Source organism: Dryobates pubescens, chromosome 23 (assembly GCF_014839835.1).
Source record: "Dryobates pubescens isolate bDryPub1 chromosome 23, bDryPub1.pri, whole genome shotgun sequence".
NCBI classification, from domain to species: Eukaryota; Metazoa; Chordata; class Aves; order Piciformes; family Picidae; genus Dryobates; species Dryobates pubescens.
In genome coordinates this window covers 16,198,048-16,216,899 of record NC_071634.1, presented here as the reverse complement: position 1 = coordinate 16,216,899, position 18,852 = coordinate 16,198,048, and the positions used below count along the sequence as shown (strand labels likewise).

General features: G+C 41.8%; 1 protein-coding gene across 1 annotated transcript in view; it reads right to left on the bottom strand.

Moving 5' to 3' along the window:
• Positions 1–18,852, bottom strand: part of CCDC149 (coiled-coil domain containing 149) — a 47,007-nt gene that overhangs the window by 14,102 nt on the left and 14,053 nt on the right. Inside the window, exons 4-9 of the mRNA XM_054172147.1 lie at positions 15,159–15,266; positions 9,507–9,623; positions 7,877–8,049; positions 6,332–6,404; positions 5,003–5,087; positions 3,655–3,799 (exon numbers count right to left, since the gene is read on the bottom strand). Of these exons, the coding sequence (XP_054028122.1) occupies positions 3,655–3,799; positions 5,003–5,087; positions 6,332–6,404; positions 7,877–8,049; positions 9,507–9,623; positions 15,159–15,266 (701 nt within the window). The remainder of the gene's footprint in view (positions 1–3,654; positions 3,800–5,002; positions 5,088–6,331; positions 6,405–7,876; positions 8,050–9,506; positions 9,624–15,158; positions 15,267–18,852) is intronic.

Sequence of the window (18,852 nt, the reverse complement as noted above, 5' to 3'; positions counted from 1 at the left end):
GCAGACATTTGAGCACAATGGGAATGTCATTACTGACAAGATGGCAGAATCTGGGCAGGAAGTGAAGATAGCAAACCCAGCAGATATCAAAGGGGTTAGAAAAATTGATTAACAAGGACTAAGTAGTTTCTAAATCTCTGCTGTGAGGGCTTTGCCATGGCACAATAAAAGCCAGTGAGCATTTTAAAGATTACAAAAATATCAAGATGAGAGAGAGAATGTAAAAAAGAAAAAGAAAGCTTATATTAAATATCAAAGAAAGCACTGAGAGGTACAGGGGAGTACATCAACTAAAAGGCAAACAGTCTACCACATTTAAAAGCAAAAGACATATGGGAGCAGTTGTGTTTATTTCCCCATTGAAACTCAGTAATCAAACAGGTTAGCAAGGTTAGGTGGATCTATTACCCTCTTCTCCAACGACAATCAGAATTGTTCAAGCCCAGATTTCGCTTGTAGAATGCTTCAGTGCTGCCCAGGGATAGGACAAGGGGCAATGGACATAAACTCAATCACAAGAAATTCCACCTCAACATGAGAAAAAACTTTTTTACTCTAAGGGTGGTGGAGCACTGGAACAGGCTGCCCAGAGAGAGTGTAGAGTCTCCTTCTCTCTCTAAAGAGCTTCAAAACCTGACTGCATGCATTCTTGTTTGACCTGCCCTAAGTTGTCCTGCTTTGCAGAAGGCTGGGACTCCACGATCTCTGGAGGTCCCTTCCAGCCCCTACACCATTCTATGCTTCTATCTGGTATGAGAGACTCAGCCCTAAAAACCTCATTTTCATACCCCAGCATATGGTGGCCCAACACCCAGCAGCAGAGCTCTGCAGTACAGAGCAACAGGTGGAGAAAGGCACAGAACAACTTTGAAGATCTCTGTATGCAGACTGCCTGTTCCCATCTTGCTGTGCAAGGCCCCACCAACAGTCAGCTGAAAGAGGTGGAATTTCCCTGGCTTCCTACAGAAGAAATACACCTTCATACAGGTGCAATCACCCAAATGTCTGCCAGTAGGGTCAGTCAAGCTCACATACTGGTTCTCTACATGACATGCAAACATGTACTCATGATCCTTCTTGGCATATCCTTGGTCTTGACTGAGCCTGCCCAGGTTAGAAACATTGCAATGAGTGCAACACGTCCAAGCAGCAGAGCAACTTCTACACTCATCTGGCTTGCATGGGTGCTGGCAATTTCAGAAGCAAACTGTACTAAACCAAAAAACTTCCAATGTACAGTTTATTGCCAGCAGAAAGACAAAAGTATTTTAATCAGCTTGCTAGGCAGGGTTAGGAGTGTTTATTCTTGTATTTATGTAACTACTTAATCTCACATCCTTCATACAGAACTCATTTACAACTGCCTGTTCAAATTAAGCTAATGTGTTTGTGAGGAAAACCATAGGACATTACTTAAACTTAGCCACAGCAGCTAGAAATCACCTGGGGAGTTGTGTCTGTTTTCTTTGTATTCATCCCAAATAACTTAACTGAAAAAAAATCAAGGCTGGATTTTGCCTGCTTGTCCCTAGGCACATACTCCCCCAGCTCCTTCTACCACAACACATATTTAGAAAAGTGGCAGTAATAACAGAGTGTCTGTGCCAACAGCAAGTGGCAATGGGTATTTTTAACAGGAATATAACAGCAGAAAGTCAACTCAACAGCACAGCCAATTTCTAATCTATGGTAAACCCCCAACTGTCTTGTTACTGCTTCAGTGAATGAGAAAGCCAATCTACCCATTCTGCTACTGTAAACTTAGCCCATGTCAGACTGCAAGCAACAAAGAGGTTTTGACTTTACAGTTGGAGTTTGGAGGAAAAGAAGTTCATGCTGGCTGCAAAGCCTCATTTAGTGGTAACAGAGTCACTAAGATTTCAATTGCCTATCAAATATCATAAGCAAAACTTCTTCCCTGAAGCAACCACCCCACAATCTCATGATCTTTACCCAGTAAATCTCACCTTCTTCACAGGACAATCTCAAAGAATAACTGTCCTTCAGCCATGCTCTTTGCCCAGACCAAGCCAGGCAACCAGGGCAGAGAGGTCAAGAAGACTTCTGCCTTCTAATTAGTGTAAAACCTTTCATCATTACAATTCTCTCTAGGCCCAGCATTAAAAGTTTGCCATGGTTATAGACAAGAGCATGGAAACTTGAAAACCAGGAAATGATACAGGATGTATCCATGTCACTGGAGTAACAAAACTGTCCTCTGAATGTTTCCCTTCTGATGTTCCATGAGCAGTAAGAAGGGAGTAAACAGGTGTTAGCCCTTCATCAGCACTGCTCAGTGCAGAAACTCCTCTTGCATTACATGACACTTAACAGGCATGAATTGACTGAACTGCCATCAGTTAGATCTGGGCTACATTCTCACAGCTTTAGTCTCTCTTTAGCTGATTAGGCATTTGCTTTCTGGAGAGTGCTAAGAGTGGCTATAAACTGCTTCCCCATTTCTGTTGCTATACCAGGAAGACTTCTGCAGTGGAGTCTGCCTAGTATCAGAGTTATCAATTTTCAAAATGAATCATCTATTCTAGTGCAATACAGCTAACTTCAGTACCACTCCTTCCTTTCAAGAAAGATGTCTGCCTCTTTCTGGCATCTGGTCCTGATGTGCTTTAGAGAAGCCTGAATAACCTCTGATTACCAGCAGTGACTCAGTGTTCAGAAAAAGAAGAAAAAAAACCAAACCCAACCTATAAAACCTGAGCACAGAACCAAGCAACACTTCCTAGTTCTGATTTTCATACAGCAGAGGGACAATAATACCAGAATGTCATACAATGTGTCAAAAATGATTACATTCTGCCATCAGAGGAGCTGTGCAAGACACAAAGAATTCTTCTGATGAGGACAACAGCAAAGAGTAAACAAATTCTCCTTGAAAGTTTGGTTGAGATTTTTCTTAAGACATCATAGAGTAGCAATGCAGCAGTGTTCATCTGCAACTTTTGGCAGAGTAGCAACAGGAGCAACAGCTGTCATTTGTATGACACACAGGCTGCTCACCTGTGACAAATGTGACACTGAAGCTTTTCAGATCCTTTCCTATTTACTAGTCCCAACAGTGTTCATTTGCGAATTCCCACATTAACAGCCAATTATCTTCCAGTTTAAGGGTACCCCTCCCCCCAGCAGCTTCTCTTCAGCCTTCCCTAAAGATCAGATGTTAGGAAGGGGTTCTTCCCCATGAGGGTGGTGAGACACTGGCACAGGTTGCCCAGGGAGGTGGTGGAAGCCTCATCCCTGGAGGTTTTTAAGGCCAGGCTGGATGTGGCTCTGGGCAACCTGATCTAGTGTGAGGTGTCCCTGTCCATGGCAGGGAGGTTGGAACTGGATGATCTTTGAGGTCCCTTCCAACCCTGACAATTCTATGATTACCTGCTTGAAATGCCCCTGGGTTATTATGGTTTGCCATAAATCAATCCTTACCAACCAGAGGCAGACAGGTCTCTCTCAACCCCAAACTCTACTTTGGAAAAGTGCTTTTTCTCCACACACAGAGGATTCTAAAAACTAAAGAACCCCCCAGTCCCCAGTGACAACAATTCTCTGTGAGAATGGACCTTCCTTCCCCCTCCCCCAAACCCATGACTTTCGCATAGCTTCTTAAGCCCTCTTTTGCTCAGAAGTCATGCTACCTACTTGTTGGTTTGCCTTTGGTGTTGTATGACCATGTTTTTTTCGTGGATAGTTTCCAGCAATGCAGTGGCCAGTGATTTGAGATCTGAAACGGACTGCGGTGTGGCCGGCAGGCTACATCCGTGATCCTCCGACAGCAGTTCTTGGACTATGATGTTAAAAGCAGAAATGAGCTTTGGCTTCTCAGGCACAAAGATGTGACAAAAAACATTTGCTTAATGGTAAATAAATACTTTCATTACTTAAATGAATATCTGGTGTTTTTTCCCCCCTCAGTTAACAAACAGGAATACAGTCTCTAGCTGGCATAAAGCCGGTGGCATAGGCAATTCTGCTTGGGAAAATTCTTTCTGTTCTCAAGGAAAGAAATTCATTCTTCTACTGTTCTGGTTTGGGTACAAATCTGCCATTTCTCTCCCACTTACATTAACACATAAACCTACAAGGAAGCTTTCATATTACTTTCTGGAATTATTATATCTATCAGATTATTTAAGACTGATGTGAAAATAGAGCCACCCATGATTGTTTCCTCTGCAGCTCAGAGCCTGTACCTCTCAGCTACATCAGGAGGTTTGCTAGTATCAGCTTCTCTAACTGTGTATCTGCTTCTGTATCTATATATATCTACAGCGAGAGCTATCTGTATGCAAGTACATGCAGAAGAGGACAGAGGAAAAGGCAAAATCAGAGAAGTGAATTTCAAGTTACCATGACAAATATGAATCACCTTGTTTGTGTGTGTGAGAGCACACCAACACCAGAGTAGGGTGCCAGGTATATTCCTTGGCTCAAAGGGTTTTCTCTCCCCCTTTCATTCCTAATCTTGATATTTTCTTTGAAGGGGGGACAAAAGATTACTCCATTTTGCTACCCATGAAGAAACATGGAACAAAAGGATTTCTTACAAAACCCCTGAATGTGAAAGCTTCCAGGAACAGCAACAGAAGACCTGATGTAGAGCCCCTCCTTTATCACCCAGTCTATTTTTCATTGAAATATGAATTGTGATTGCCATTGTTAGCAGAGAAAAGAGATGAATAAAGAAGTGATTTGTCAGGGTCAAAGTTGCAGGGGGCTTTAGAGATTTAAAAAAATATATAAAAATTGATAAAACTGACAAGGTAGAGGATGAATAGCAAAAGAGTAACAAAAGGAGAAGCAGCACCCAAGAGGCAAATTTCACATCATCAAGCCAACTGCAAAAAGGACAGAAATTAGCAAGTGATAACAAACAGGAAAGAGAAGAAAGATTTTGATTTTGCTGGTGTGGAAGGGGTTACTGAAATTTAGCTGCAAGATGGAAGGTATTCAGTGAGATCTGCAACACCCTGCTGCATTTCTGCAATACCTTGCTTTGCAGACAGGACTCCAGTCAGGGCACTGCTACTGGATCTGCCGTGACTCTTGGAATTTTTTCGTCTCTCTAGTGCATTCTAAGGAAACAATAAACATCTCACTTAGAAAAACAGCAGCAAACAGATCTTTTCAGTAGGAGTAAAGAATCTGGAACTATGGATTTTGGTTACAGAACATCTCTGCAGGGCCTGGAGCTTACCCCCTCGGTAGCCTTTGGGAGGGTGAGTCTCCTGGAGAACTATTCTCCAGCCAGTCTTTGCAACATTGCAAAGATTCCTTGTCTCGTTGCATCACTTCACTGTAGTCTTTCCACAGACTTCCCCCAATGCATTTTGAAGATTTGCCTGGTTTTTAATAATCTGCTGAGTGCCAGTGAAGATACTGCTGTGTCTGTGGATAGGCTTCAAAGGGGAAGCCCAAACTCCTCTATCAGAGTCCCTAGAAGCCCACTGAGTATCAAATAAAGATTTTCATGAATTAGCAGCAGAGTGATCCTGCTACAGAAGCCCAGCTGTTCTAACACAATTACAGTTCTGTGAAACCCTCCAGACCACCAAGATGTTCAGTTCTCACCAATAAACTAACTCAGATTTGAGAGACTCAAGCCCTAAGTGTGAACAGACACCAAAATGAAGCTGGTATTTTGAGGAGCTTTGCTCATGCACAAAAAGCAGTTAGTGATGTGACTGCTTCACAGTGACCTAAAAGGTTAAGAAGCCCTACTGACAGACATTTTTCATGCCCTGACAAGCAGCCCTCCCACAGCCCAAAAATCACCAGCACAGTTAAATAAGAGTGCTTGACTTCTGGGAAGAGCAAGAATATTCTGCTTTCAGGATTCAGTCCTGAAGGTCTCATGCAAAACAGCATATATCTTAACCCAGGAAAGGAAGAACAATGAAGACTTAGCAATCATTAAGACACACAAAGAAATAGTGGGGCCACCAGAGAACAGAGAGCCAAGATCCACTTGTGATGGCTGTACAGCAGCAGCCATTCACCACACACCGCCTAACCTGCTACTTTTCACCCCCGCAGCAGGCTGGAAGGATGCTCACTTTCTCCAGCAGGAGGAGGGTTCTCCCACAGAACTTTAAAAAAGGTACTTAAATAATTTTTCAAAATACTCTTGATGAGTATTACATCAGCCAGGAAGCTTACAGGGAAGACTGAGCAGCCAATATGTACACACACCAACTGTCAGAATGCTAATGGTAAATTTGGCTTTGAAAACACAGCTTTGTTCTTTACATGCATGTGACCATGAGAACTAACAATAACCTCCAAGCACAGTTTAGATGATATACTGAGAGGATCTTACCTTATATTTAGTAATATTAGACTTGAGAAGGTTGACTTCCTCTTGAAGTTGTTTTAATCTCTCTTGAAGATACCTGAAAAAGAAATGTAATCCTTTACTTCATGTTACCTTCAAGTACTGCCTCGAGCGCTCCTCTGTACTATTTGGCATGTCCTCTCTTTGAACTACAGAGAGTTCTTTCCCCTCTGCAGTTCTGTGAGGGATAAAGTAACAAAATCTTACTGCTCTTGACCCCATAAAACTTTAAGTAGGGAAACAAATTGCATCAGAAAAGGAGGCTGCCCTTCTGCTAGATTTGTCGAGCACGCTGCAGAGCCATTTTATATAGGTCCTCAGGTTTTTGGGGAGGGAAGCTAAAAGGATGTATTTATGTCTAGAGGAAACAGTTAGGAAGCCCTGGCTTGTGTCCTCTGTACTTGAAGGTCTGTGAGATGGACACACAAAGATTTGTATATATGTCAACACGAGATTCAGCTATGCAGAACTTCTGCATTGCAATATCCATCACTTCCATGGCACTTCTCATTACAAAGCAATCACAAAGTAGAAAATTTAACAGTGGAGCTGAAAAATGGCACACAGTTAAGTGAAATAGTACAGTTCTTCACAACAGAGTTTATGCACTTGGACTAGATGGCTATTTCCACATTGGAAAACATCTTTTTCATGTATAAAGGGTTTATAAAATATCCTCTTTCATGTAGTGCAACTGCAGCTGTATTAGCATTTGTCACAATTTAATGATTTCAGAGAAAGAAATCATATTACTGTCAGGGGAGCAGGGGGCTTAAATTCACACAGAGCTCTGTAGGCCACACAAACCAGAAAAAACCCTGGAGTTGCTGGGAGAAATAATGCCTTTGGGTACCAGACTTTCCTACCTGAAGAGTAAGTCTGTGCGAGTGGAAAGTGTCTTACAAGATCTATTTCACTTTCAGGTAATTGTTGACATTAAGGGAGGTACCTGCAGTAGCTCTGTCAGTGACTCTTCTGTTGTCCTTAGCAGAGAACACAAAGCACATTCTTTTCCCAAGGAAGTGGAAAGAGTATCTACACGGGTGATTTCACCAGCAGCTTTTGCTGGCCAATCACTTCATGTTGACAACCTCTCCCTGTAGTGAGAATTATGTCCAAAACTGTTAACTCAGGGTACTCAAAGTCCCTGTTTGTAGTCCAAGATTAGCCCAGCACAGCTCACTGTGAGCTTCTGAAGACAGCAGTTTTTAGTGTGTCTGCTCTTGGTGATGGGAATAAACAGGTCTGCACTTCTCTTCCTTTTTCTAGTTGATCTCTGTTTGGGAATATCACCGACAGCTCTGTGGCCAAATGAAACACTGGGATTTCCTGCAGCCTAACTTTCTCAACAGTATCACTTTGTTAGCTGCAGCACAAACAGAAAAGAATAAAGCAAATTACCAAAATCTTTTCACTTTTATTCTTGGATATATTTTCTTTAAGGTTTTGGTGTGACTGACTTCCTGATGCTCCTGCTACAGAAATACACTGCTTGTTCTAAGGCCAGGGTAAGGTTTGCAGTGCACTCACCTGTTCTCCATACAGAGAGCATCTACGTCGATGATACGGTTCTCATGCCCTCCCAAGACATGATTAAGTTCCTGGTTTAGTCTGTCAGACTTATCTTGGTAAAAAGACCTTTCCTCTTTCACATCCTGTAGCTCATCCAGTGCAGCCTGAAGATCGTACCTCAGCGCTTCGATCTGAGGAGAGAGCAGAGCTCTAGGACTTACATTAAACAAAAGATTACCTAGCACCCGAATAGAAAAGTGCAACAAGCACTGCCGTCTCAACAGGATTGGCTTTGGACAGTCAAAAACCTTTCCAAAGTCCACAAACTCCACTCCTTTTAGTCTATCATTTCATTAATTTGAAGTCACTTAACACTTCAAGACTTGTTTGACCAAATTTCTGGACAACTACTAAAATGTAACAACAGGAAAAGAAACCTTACCCCATACTACGATTCCACTACAAACAAACTAACGTGGTTTTAGCACAAAGTTCCTATGACTCCAGGAATTAAGTAAACTGAAGAAGAGTTTCCTGAACTTGGAGGATGAAGGAAAAGTCTGCAAGAGAGAATCTGTACTAATTAGGGGATTTTCAGCAATGAAGTTCCACAGGATGGAAAGCAAAACTCAGTAAAGTAAGAATAAGCCAGCACAGATTTCACAGGTTGAGCTTTGCTACTAAGCAAAAATGTGATGAAGTCCAGTGTGAAAGATACTCAAGGACAAAAAGCTTTAGACTTCCAAGAAGAGGAAAAGGAGAGAGTGAGAAGAGTCTGCAATGAGTTGAGAACTCTCCCATGGCACCTCAGAAAACACTGACAAGCCAGGATGGACAGCAGAAGAGCATGTGAAAAAAGGCCAAGTGATGAAAAGAGAGAGCCTGAGCTTGGGAACCGAGATACCAGACAGAATCACACTGGGAGAGGACCAAGTGCAGCCAGCAGTCCTTCTGCACTAGTACTGCACTTGAGTGAAGACTGGAACCTAAGAAACAGGCACCTCATCCTGGATCACAGAATGCCTCATTCAGGGTGGAAGCTGACACTGGTAGGAAGGGGACTGGGAGCAACAGAGAGCACAAACCCACAAAGTTGTCCAGAAAACTATGTACCAGTAATAGAGCAAGAGACTGATCATTGGATGTTGCATGGTACATGATAGTAACATAGACTGCAGGTAGGGAAAAGTGATCTGTTCTGAGAACTTTTGAAAAGAAGGGAAAAATGGCTAAGAGGTAGGAGGAAGGAGAGGCTAACAATATTTCTACAGAAAATGTGAATGAAAGAGTAGCTTTAGGACATGCATCAGCCACCATATACTGAGTTAAATACTTGTAACAGCTTTCATTAAGGAGTCTTTTCCACTGATATTCACTGACAGTATTCAGTTGTCACAAGTTGTTGCTGCATGTTACAAAAAGAGCAGAATCAACAATCTAGAGAATGAATTCCTGAGACTAGGAAACTCACTCTAACTAGGCTGGCATGTTTAAGCTAGTGCTCAGTAAGAACTAGTTAAAAATCCCAACACCTTCACCACTGGATGCAATGTTAACCAGCAGCCAGCCCTCCACATTCAACAGAAGCAGTCTTTGCTACTACACCAGCCCTGTAAAACATGTCAGCATATGCCCATGTGGTTCTTACTTGCTCTCGAGCCTTCTCCAGTTGTTGAACAAGGTCCTCCCGTTCGTGTGCTGCAAAGTGGCGAGCTCCAACTTCGTCGTCTCCAAGCCTTTGCTTTGCTATTGTCATTCGGAGGAGCTGCAATTACAAACCCAGCTTTGATGAGCAACAGTACACAAGCTGTAACACCAGAGTACATCTGCATTAGAAAGAGTAAAGCTGTCATAGATTTCATCTCTTTCAGGCCAAACAGCTGTATTATTTAAACCAGAGGGAATTTTCTCAGCTGAGGGCTCAGTCTTGTTCTCTGAAAAACTCCAGACAAAGCAGCAAGAGCAGCTGAATTAGACCCTGCAACAATACTCTTCAAACAGATGATGAAAGACCAGGTGAACACAGGCAAGTGGTCTAAGTTTTTCTAGAAGCCACAGCACCAAATTCTGCTCAGAGTGCAATTAGAGAATTCTCAGACAGACATTTTCATGGATAAACCTTCAAATTCTCTGCAGCAGAGAACTCTTTCTAGTTAAGAATAAAAAGGCATGAAGTAGCTTGCCCAGTTTCACTTCACTGATACCACTTAGAACCCCACTGCATCAGTGCAGAACTTGCACTGAGAGCTGCTAATACCTTTCCTTGTGCATTTTTCACTGCCCAACCACAACATGTAATTCACCTTAAAACAAAAAAAGACAAAATGAACCAAACCAAAAAGGGACAACAGCAACAACAACAACAAGGCTTGGCTAAAAGGCTCAAAGAGAATGTTGTGACTGTGAGCTTTGTGACTGCTGGAAAGAGTTTGACTTGAATTAATAAACAGTTATATTCAATATCCAAACAAAGAGCAACTACCTTTCCAAGCATCAAGGAGTATCAAAAGCAGAGTCTCTGAGGCACTCAGCATTTACAGTTGTTTATACTGAGCACAACCAGGCAAAGGTGTTGCCTCCCCACGGCCTCATTTGTAGGAGCTCTACAGAGACTAGAGCAACCCACCACAATAACCAGCCTGACTTTCCCCACCTCTTTGCCTGCACCAAGGAATTAATGTACATCATTATATTACAGAGTTAGAAAAGAATCAATCTTCTGAAGTAGAAGACTGTACATTAAAACCTGTCTCTGGTATTTATGTGATGCCAGTCGCCATGGTTGCAATGTGCCAATTAAAATCCTGCTGATGCAAGACATAGCACCAAAATCATCCTCCCCACTTATTTCAGCTCCAGTTCAGTGCAAGTCATCGAAGCTCCTCCAACTTGCTCCGATAAGCAGTTCGCCTGTGCAGGGGAAGCTGCGCCCCCCAAAGGAACTGCTTTTGGCAAACTACATTTCCCTATCCCCACAGGGGAAGTACAAACCACTGCACAGCTAGTAAGGCTGAAAGGATCCTAGGAGATATAATTCCTATTAATTTCTTTATCAAAACAAATAAGTGAAAAAGGCAGCTAGCAAATCCTGGAATGGCTTCACAGCGCTGGGACTGGGGTTTTAAATGCTAAAAGGCTGAGGAACAAAAGGTATGGTAATGTGATTTAATTCAGCTAAGATTCATTGCATTTCTAGAACCTCTCACCAGGAAGAAAGGCAGTGAGAAAAAATCTTGTAGTAACATTCTGAGGATTCAGTCTTGTTCAGAAAAACTGGAAATGGGAAAGGGAATCACACTTCACCAGTGCCTGCAGCAGAGCAAAACTGCGTTACGCTGGGCACTGGGCTGGGCACTGGATCAGAGCTGTGACTCATGCACTATGACCAACTCTCCTCCTGCCCAGGAGGGGGTGAGGCATAAGATGCAATTATAACTGCAAGCAATTATTACTTGCAAGGTCAAACACTCTGCCAACAAAAAAGAGAACACTTTATTTACTACTAATTTTGAGGTGGATAAAAACAAAACCCAAAACTGTATGAAGTCTTACCAAGAGAATGCTTCAGAAATCCAAATGCAGCCAGCAAAAGCAGCATGATGAAGAGACATTAAAAAATACAATACAATAGCAAGCCATAAAATGACAGAGTGTTTCTTCCAGACAGTTGGCCAATCAGAGAACTGACAGGGCAGAACAGGCCAAGTCCTTTAATTCTGCAATGCGAATGCCTCATGAGGCAGCACCACCTGCTGTAAAATTCTTCCCTCAAAACGCTGTGACCCAGAGAGACACTAAGTGTTATGCCAGAGGGTTAAGGGTTTATTTCACATATTAGTGCTTTGTTATAAACTTTATACACCTGCCCTCTGGCTGCTGTATTTTTATTTCTGTCATTCAGACATCACTGAGGAAAGCACCACTTAACTTCATTTTGCAGCCGGGGAAAGAGGTTAACACTATCCCTCTGGATTCTGTAAACAGCATCCACAAGCAGAGTGGATCTAAATTAATGGCACCTTACCAGAGAAAGCTCCTGTTTGTCAAGAGCCTACAGACTGTTAACCAAACCGACCCAGTGTCACAAGCCACTCGTCTTTATTAGTTTAATATCGCAGATTTTTCTTCATCAGTGTCAGCTAAAATAGTTCTTTATTAAGTAGCAACTCCGGAGCAGCCCCACAAGGCTCCAAACAGGCTTGGCTGTGATAGCTGCTGCACAGGCCAGGCCCACACAGACAATGCCTGTGCCAGAGCCGGACATTCCTGACTATCAGCAAACCAGGCAGAAGGAAAAGGGAAACCAGCATAACCAAGACATTCTCCGTGGAAGGCAGAAACCATCGTGTTTAGCCACAGCCACTGACAGCAATTGTCTTCACCACCCTGCCTAAATCTTAAAAAGCAGACCAGAACTATGCAAATTTCGTACCTTGAGTCCCAGTTCTGCCAAAGCAAATGCACCACATGTAACATTCTGCACTGCTGCTGCATGAATGATTGTCTGCCTTACGATAACGAACTGTCAGTAATACCGCAGCCATTGCTTTCCCTGCACCTTCCTCTCGCTGCGCACTGCCCTCAAAAGCCTAAAAACCATTTATTTGTGTGGGCAGCAATTCAAGAGAAGGCAACTGAGTCATCTAATCTTCCAGAAGCCTCCAGTTTTTCCTGTAGTCTCCATTTCCACCCTTCTACAGGAGATTTCCTAAGTAACCTCTTCTAAATTTCAGTAATTGTTCTCCCAGCACTGCTGCCAGAACGTTAGGAAGGAGAAAGATTTACAAATAACCATCACAGACACAGAATAGTTTTCATGTGTCAGAGCTGATAAAAGAGTGTGATCAATCATAAAAATAAATAGTCTTAGATATCAGTTGCTGGAGCACTGCAGTCTAACTATTGCTGTATTGCTCAAACTGCAGCAACAAACACTTCCAGAGGCTGCTCGAGGAGGTTTTATTATTTGTGCCAACAGAACTCTAGCTGAGATTACAGGAAAAAATGTCGTCCAGTTAAACCAAATGCAAGTAATTTGTTATTGCCTAACTGATGACGTACTTAATATGACTTCAACAAGTAAAATGTCACCAGTTTAAGGTCTTCTTGCTAATGCAAGTGACTGCATCCTACCAGCAGCAAACATTAAAGCGGTGCAAAACAAGTCAAGCTATCAAAACAATTCTTTATCAATAGAGCTAATGTGTGATATTTAAAGAGGTTTTTTTTTCCCTCTTTCAGTCCTACAAAGCTCTTGCCACTCAGTGACAAAGCCTGCATGAGTCACCCCTGCTCAGACAGAGGCAGAATTGTTCATTCATAAGCAGCTTCACTTGCTGCAAAAGCAGCTGTTTGTTCATCTTTTGCCAGGAGTAAAGTTGACGTAGACCAGCTGGGCAGGATGCCCTCCCTCATTTTGGGGAAAGCAGAGAGAAGAATGCAGGGGAAAAAATGTAAGAACAAGCAAATTATTATAGTTCTTTGTTTTTGTATATACCATGCATTATCTGGACTCCAGTGCCTGAAGTAACCCAGATGCCAGTGCAGGAGAGCTGATGAGCAGAACAGAATAGCTTCAGGAACAAGCCTAGAATTTTATCACCAAAGCTAGGAAGGAGTAAAACCTGACACAGGAGGAGAGTGTTAAATCCCTCAGAGAGATGGCAAAGCTTTTTTAGGCACTTCAAAAAACTGCAACCTGACTCTAAAAGAAGCTCTGTTTCTCATTTACTAGGAAAGTGAAGAATGTGTTGCAAAAGTGAAAATCCTAGTCTGAACTAAACCCTGTCTGATGCAGCTCCTTCCTCCCCCTCTTCATTTAGTGATTCGCACCTTTTGGAAAGGGGCATGGGGGGGGGCAGAATAAATCTTTTGTGCTTTTCCCATTTGTTATGAGGACCATGAATCCATGCTAAGAATACAGATGCCACAAAGATGACCAGCTAATATTAAGATAACCTGCAAAGTCAAATCTAAACAAAGCCAGTTAGATCACAAAGAAGTAGGCTCTGGGTTACCAAGATCATGTTGCTAGAATAGGCGCATAACCTTGACACTTTAATATGTTGTAGTTTCACTACTTTTGTGTTCTGTTTGTACTTGCAAACCCTTGTTACATGGTCAGGATTGGCCTGGGAAAGGCTGCATGGTATAATTGTGGGACTGGAGAGCTGCAAGGCAGTTCTCTACAGTTTTCTACACTGTAATAGAGTTCAAACAACAACATGCAAATGAAAAGAAATGGGAAAGCTGGTCTGTGAAGACCTGAGCAAGCTACACTCAGTGCTATGCTTACTACAAATTCAGGTCTCACTTGGCCCTCTCCCAGCTCCCTGCACACCTTCAAGGAAGTGCTTTGTGATAAACAATCCAGCGACACTAGCAGTATATGCTTATGTTTAAAATAGGATACAGAAAACAAAATGAGCTTCAATGGAAAGAAAAAAGTAAGACCAAAAAAATCTGAATAATTCAAAGTTGCATAATTTTTATTCACATTTTTACATCCCCAAACTTTAATCCTGTAGTTGAGAGAGGGAAGTTATCATTCATTATTTGTTTCATTTTTTACTTCGTTAACCACCGACTCTGCAATTCAACCTCTCACTAGTTTGATCTCTGAATGTACTTCTGCATACAGCTCCAGCTGTGAATGTTACACACATTTGGCTTGAGTTAAAATATTTCAATTAACAGAGACAACAGGAGTTTGATTAATACCAAATGGCAGATTTTGAGCAATGTTCCATATAACTTCCTAAATTTAGCAACGAAATAAATTGGTTATGTAAGGGTAATAGGATGGGGCTTAATGCAAAGCTCACTATACATATTTGTGATCAACTGCTCCATATTTTTGAAGGGAAAAATTATGCCTCCCCTGCTGCTTTTATCATTTACTAAAATTTTGCATTTTCATGGCAATAAAAACATGGGAAACTGTCACGTGGTTAAGGCCATGCACTAGTTCCTGCTCATTGGCAAGAGGAAATATCACTAATAAAAGATATTAAAATGAAAGGGAAAAAAAGTCTGAGCTCATTAATGCAAGGCTAGGTATAAAGTACATAGTTAAAGGCAGCAGAACAACAGCAGCCTACAAAAACACAAAATAAGCTGCACTCACTGGTATCCTGTACAATCTTCTTTTGTTCTACAGTGTTGAGCACTTACCACAAGCAAAGTTTTCCAGAAGCTCTGTAACCGATTGTTTGATTTCTTTTCCTGAGAAGTAAATGCAAAAAATCCATCCTAGCTCACCCATTTCATGCCACTTACTGATAACAGAAGTTTGTAATACCTTATTGTCCCCTTGGACTTCCCCCAGTCTCTGTTGAAGCTCTCTGATCTCTTCTCCAAGATGTTTGTTTCGATCTTGAGCCTCGCTCAGTAGCTGAGCAAGATTCGCCTAGAAAAGGAGTATTAGAGAGAAGTTGGTGCCCATGGAGAGAAGTGTAAGTGGAGATTGAAAACAAAGCCTAGGCTGACTCCTTATCTGCCAACAATCTAACTTTTATTCTTGTTGGTACCCAGACTTCATGCTCCATTAGTCAGATCACAAAAACAGTCACCAGGGTTCCTTGAACAGCAGGAAATACATACAGCAGGTATGCATGCCCCCTCCCAGAACAGCACACAAACCCCAAAGAGGGCAATGTGAAAAGATCCCTGCCAGTTCTGGTAGCCTGGCTGGTGGGAAGAGCAAAACCCAGAGTACTTTGACAATATTTATACAAAGTTGCTAAAATAACAGCTTTAAATTTGTATGTAATTAGGCAAAAGGCATAGCTGAGAAATAATTATCATGTAATTATATTCCCTAATAGTGTTTAGAGCAGATTCCTAGCCAGTAAAGAGGATGCCAGGGAGAGTCCCTGCCCTTTATACAGAGCTGTACCATGGGTATCTAGTAGCACAACACTTCCTATATGACCTGACTTAGGCTGTTAGCTAGTGTGGAGACATCTAGAAAAACAGAAGTGAATGCTAGAGATTAAAAACAAACATTCCATCCTTGCCACCCAAAAGCTGTCACTCACAGGTCAAAAGTGGTCACTCACATTAGTCTGCTAAATTAGCAGGGTAAGCAGACTGCTCTCTAATTTTGCAATTAAATTCCATCAGCTTCATCATTAATTGAAACATAATGCAATCTCCTCCCTTCCTGTCTATGGTATCTGAAAATGAGCAGATACTACAGATTAGCATCTTTTTACCCTAAAAATATCACAGGACTACAGAAACACTGATGCAGCACAGTCAGAGCCTACCCATGACCTGATCTAGGATTGTTATCATCATCGTGGCTGTGTGCAGCCTTTCAAGACGCTGCCTGTGGACAGCTGAGTGTGTCATCCACTGCCACACATCTGAAGAGTAGCAAAAGAAATGAAAAAAGAATTTTCATCTTCTAAGCATGACTTGGTAAAGCCCCATGAGTCACCATTTCTAAGCTACCCTCACACATAATCCATGGGTTTGAGGCCAATGCATCAACTGATTCTTCCTAGTTCTTGGTGGTTTAAGTTTAGTTTTAGAATCCTCTCTTGCTGTGCTTCTCTTTCAGCTCCTCCACTTCTCTATTTTGTTATTTCTCTTTCTTTTTCAGCCTTGCTCTTTCACCCAGTCATTCTCTTAACCACTTGGCAGTCCCATAGGATGTTTTTCTGAGGTTTATCTTTAAAATTCATGCATTATCAAACCAACAAGTTGTTTGACAGCCACTCCTGAAACCTTTCCCCTTGTTTATTAACACCTGCTCTTTCCACAGGTCCTGTTTTATATTTAACAGAACTATGAATATATTAACATGAATATAGCTATGCATGCATCTAACCATTTGCAGGATTAAGCTATTAGACTATTAAACTATCAAACTCTAATCAGCTGGAAGTTCTGAACGCTACTATATGTGAAGAAGGAAGCTCCCAGCTCCAACTGGTCTCAAATATCTTCAAACCTCTAAAGAAGAAAATAACTCTAGACACTGATATATCCCACTTGATGAACAACTAGCCTCAGTCACTGCTGCAGCTTCTGCATTTCTGGTGCTCTGAGATCCAAGATTCAGAAGAAAGTAAGGTAAGTTTCCCACAGTTTTGAAGAGATTAGAGCATTGTTTTAAACATGAAGACTGCAAATAAATAATCAGAGAAAAGAGTACAATACCAGACCACAGACAGAGCCAGTTCCAGGCCAAAATTAAACTGCCTCTGAGGTCCCTTCCAACCCCTAAAGTTCTGTGGTACTTTTCTGCGAGGGTGCCAGCGCACTGAAGCAGGGTGCCCAGAGAGCCTGTGGAGTCTCCTCTGGAGAGTTTCAAAACCCACCTGGACATGCTCCTGTGTGGTCTGCCCAAGGTGATCCTGCTCTGGCAGGAGGGTTGGACCCAATGCTCTCCAGAGGTCTCTTCCAACCCCTACCATTCTGTGATTCTATGATTTACTTTCAAGAAAGCAACCATTCAAGCAATGCAAAAGGTTCCTCTAAGATACTTTGGTAGAATTACTTTTTTTCCTTCATGTTAAGCAAATGTGTAGCAGTCCTTCATATACTGAGTGAATCAAGCAGCTTCAGAACACACTCACTCAATGGTTTTGAGAGGCACTTCTTAATGGCTGTTTAAAAGACAGAAAAGTCAGGGCCCGTGTTTGCAGGAAATTGTGTTTAAACTGAACTGTATCTGTGGGTACTGCTCAGAAGCAATTCTGTTTGTTTGGGGTTTTTTGGAAGAAAGCTGACTCCAATGAAGGCCATCCAGCCACCTGACTGAGCCAGTTAAGAGGAACATGATTTGCACAACCCTTTCTGAAACACTTCTATTTATAAAGTCTCTTTTTTATGATGGATTTTAACAACTCCTAACGCTGCAATAGCACATGTAATTTCAACACCTGGGAAGAACTCAATCTCACTAATCAGTGTTTACAGCCACAACACCAGGATTCTAGCAGGCTGCAGTCAAAACCCAGCTCCTGGTAACTGCAGGAAAGGCATTACCATGCCCATACTAAATCTTCCTGCTCAGATTTATTTCCTTTAAAACCATTTCTCTGGGATTGCAGTTCTATGCTGAATTTTATTTGTCAGTCATATAAATGACTTAATGTGACAAAAAACCTTTATTCTCGAGACAGGGATTTTGGAAGAAACTTTAAATGAAGAATTTCAGACACTTAAAATAAACAGCCTTATTTAAGCAGGCTAAGAGTATTACCATGAGCTAAGTATAGACTTGCTTCTTAATGCAAAGCTTCTGTTGTATTTCTGTTCAACTAAAACAACCAAGCTATGTCACAGCAGTAGTCTCCAGCAATTATTCATTTCCCTGGCTTGGAGGTTCTGTACAACATATAATTTAGATTGTCCTCAGTTTTAAAGGTTTTGGCAAGACCTCATTAAAGCACTCAGTTAAACATGGAGAGAAGAAGAAGTATTTGATTTTCAAAAGTGGTCTGCTGGGCTTAAAGAGAGCCAGCCAAAAGGCTACACTGCTCAACACCTGGCCCGGTACGGTTTCTTTGGCATACATGAGCAAACATACCATATGGCTGAAAGATGATAAAACTAACAATGGAGAACTAGCTTGGGGAAGCTGTGAGCATGTCTTTTTGGAGGAAAGGGAAGAAATCTATACAAGGGAAAGGCAATTCATTTTTCCACCTGGCAACTTCTTTTCAATATTCATAGAACAAGCACAGAATTCACTTAGAAATCCAAGACAAGTTACTTCAGCAGACAACAAAGCTCCTATCATTTACCTGTGCAACAGAGAACAATTCTCTGAAAATCAGCCAAATGCAGCCTCTCTAGACTCAATCTCCTCAACAGCTGCTTTTGATGCTGAGTGAAGCCTTCAAAAGGCTCCCGTAACTGTCAAGAGAACTCTTTCACTCACGCTAGTCAAAACTAACTCCAAAGTACTCAGCTGCTGTTAACATCTGTAAGAACATTTTGGGGATAGAAGGTGGAAGAGAACCTTATTGGCCAGAGAT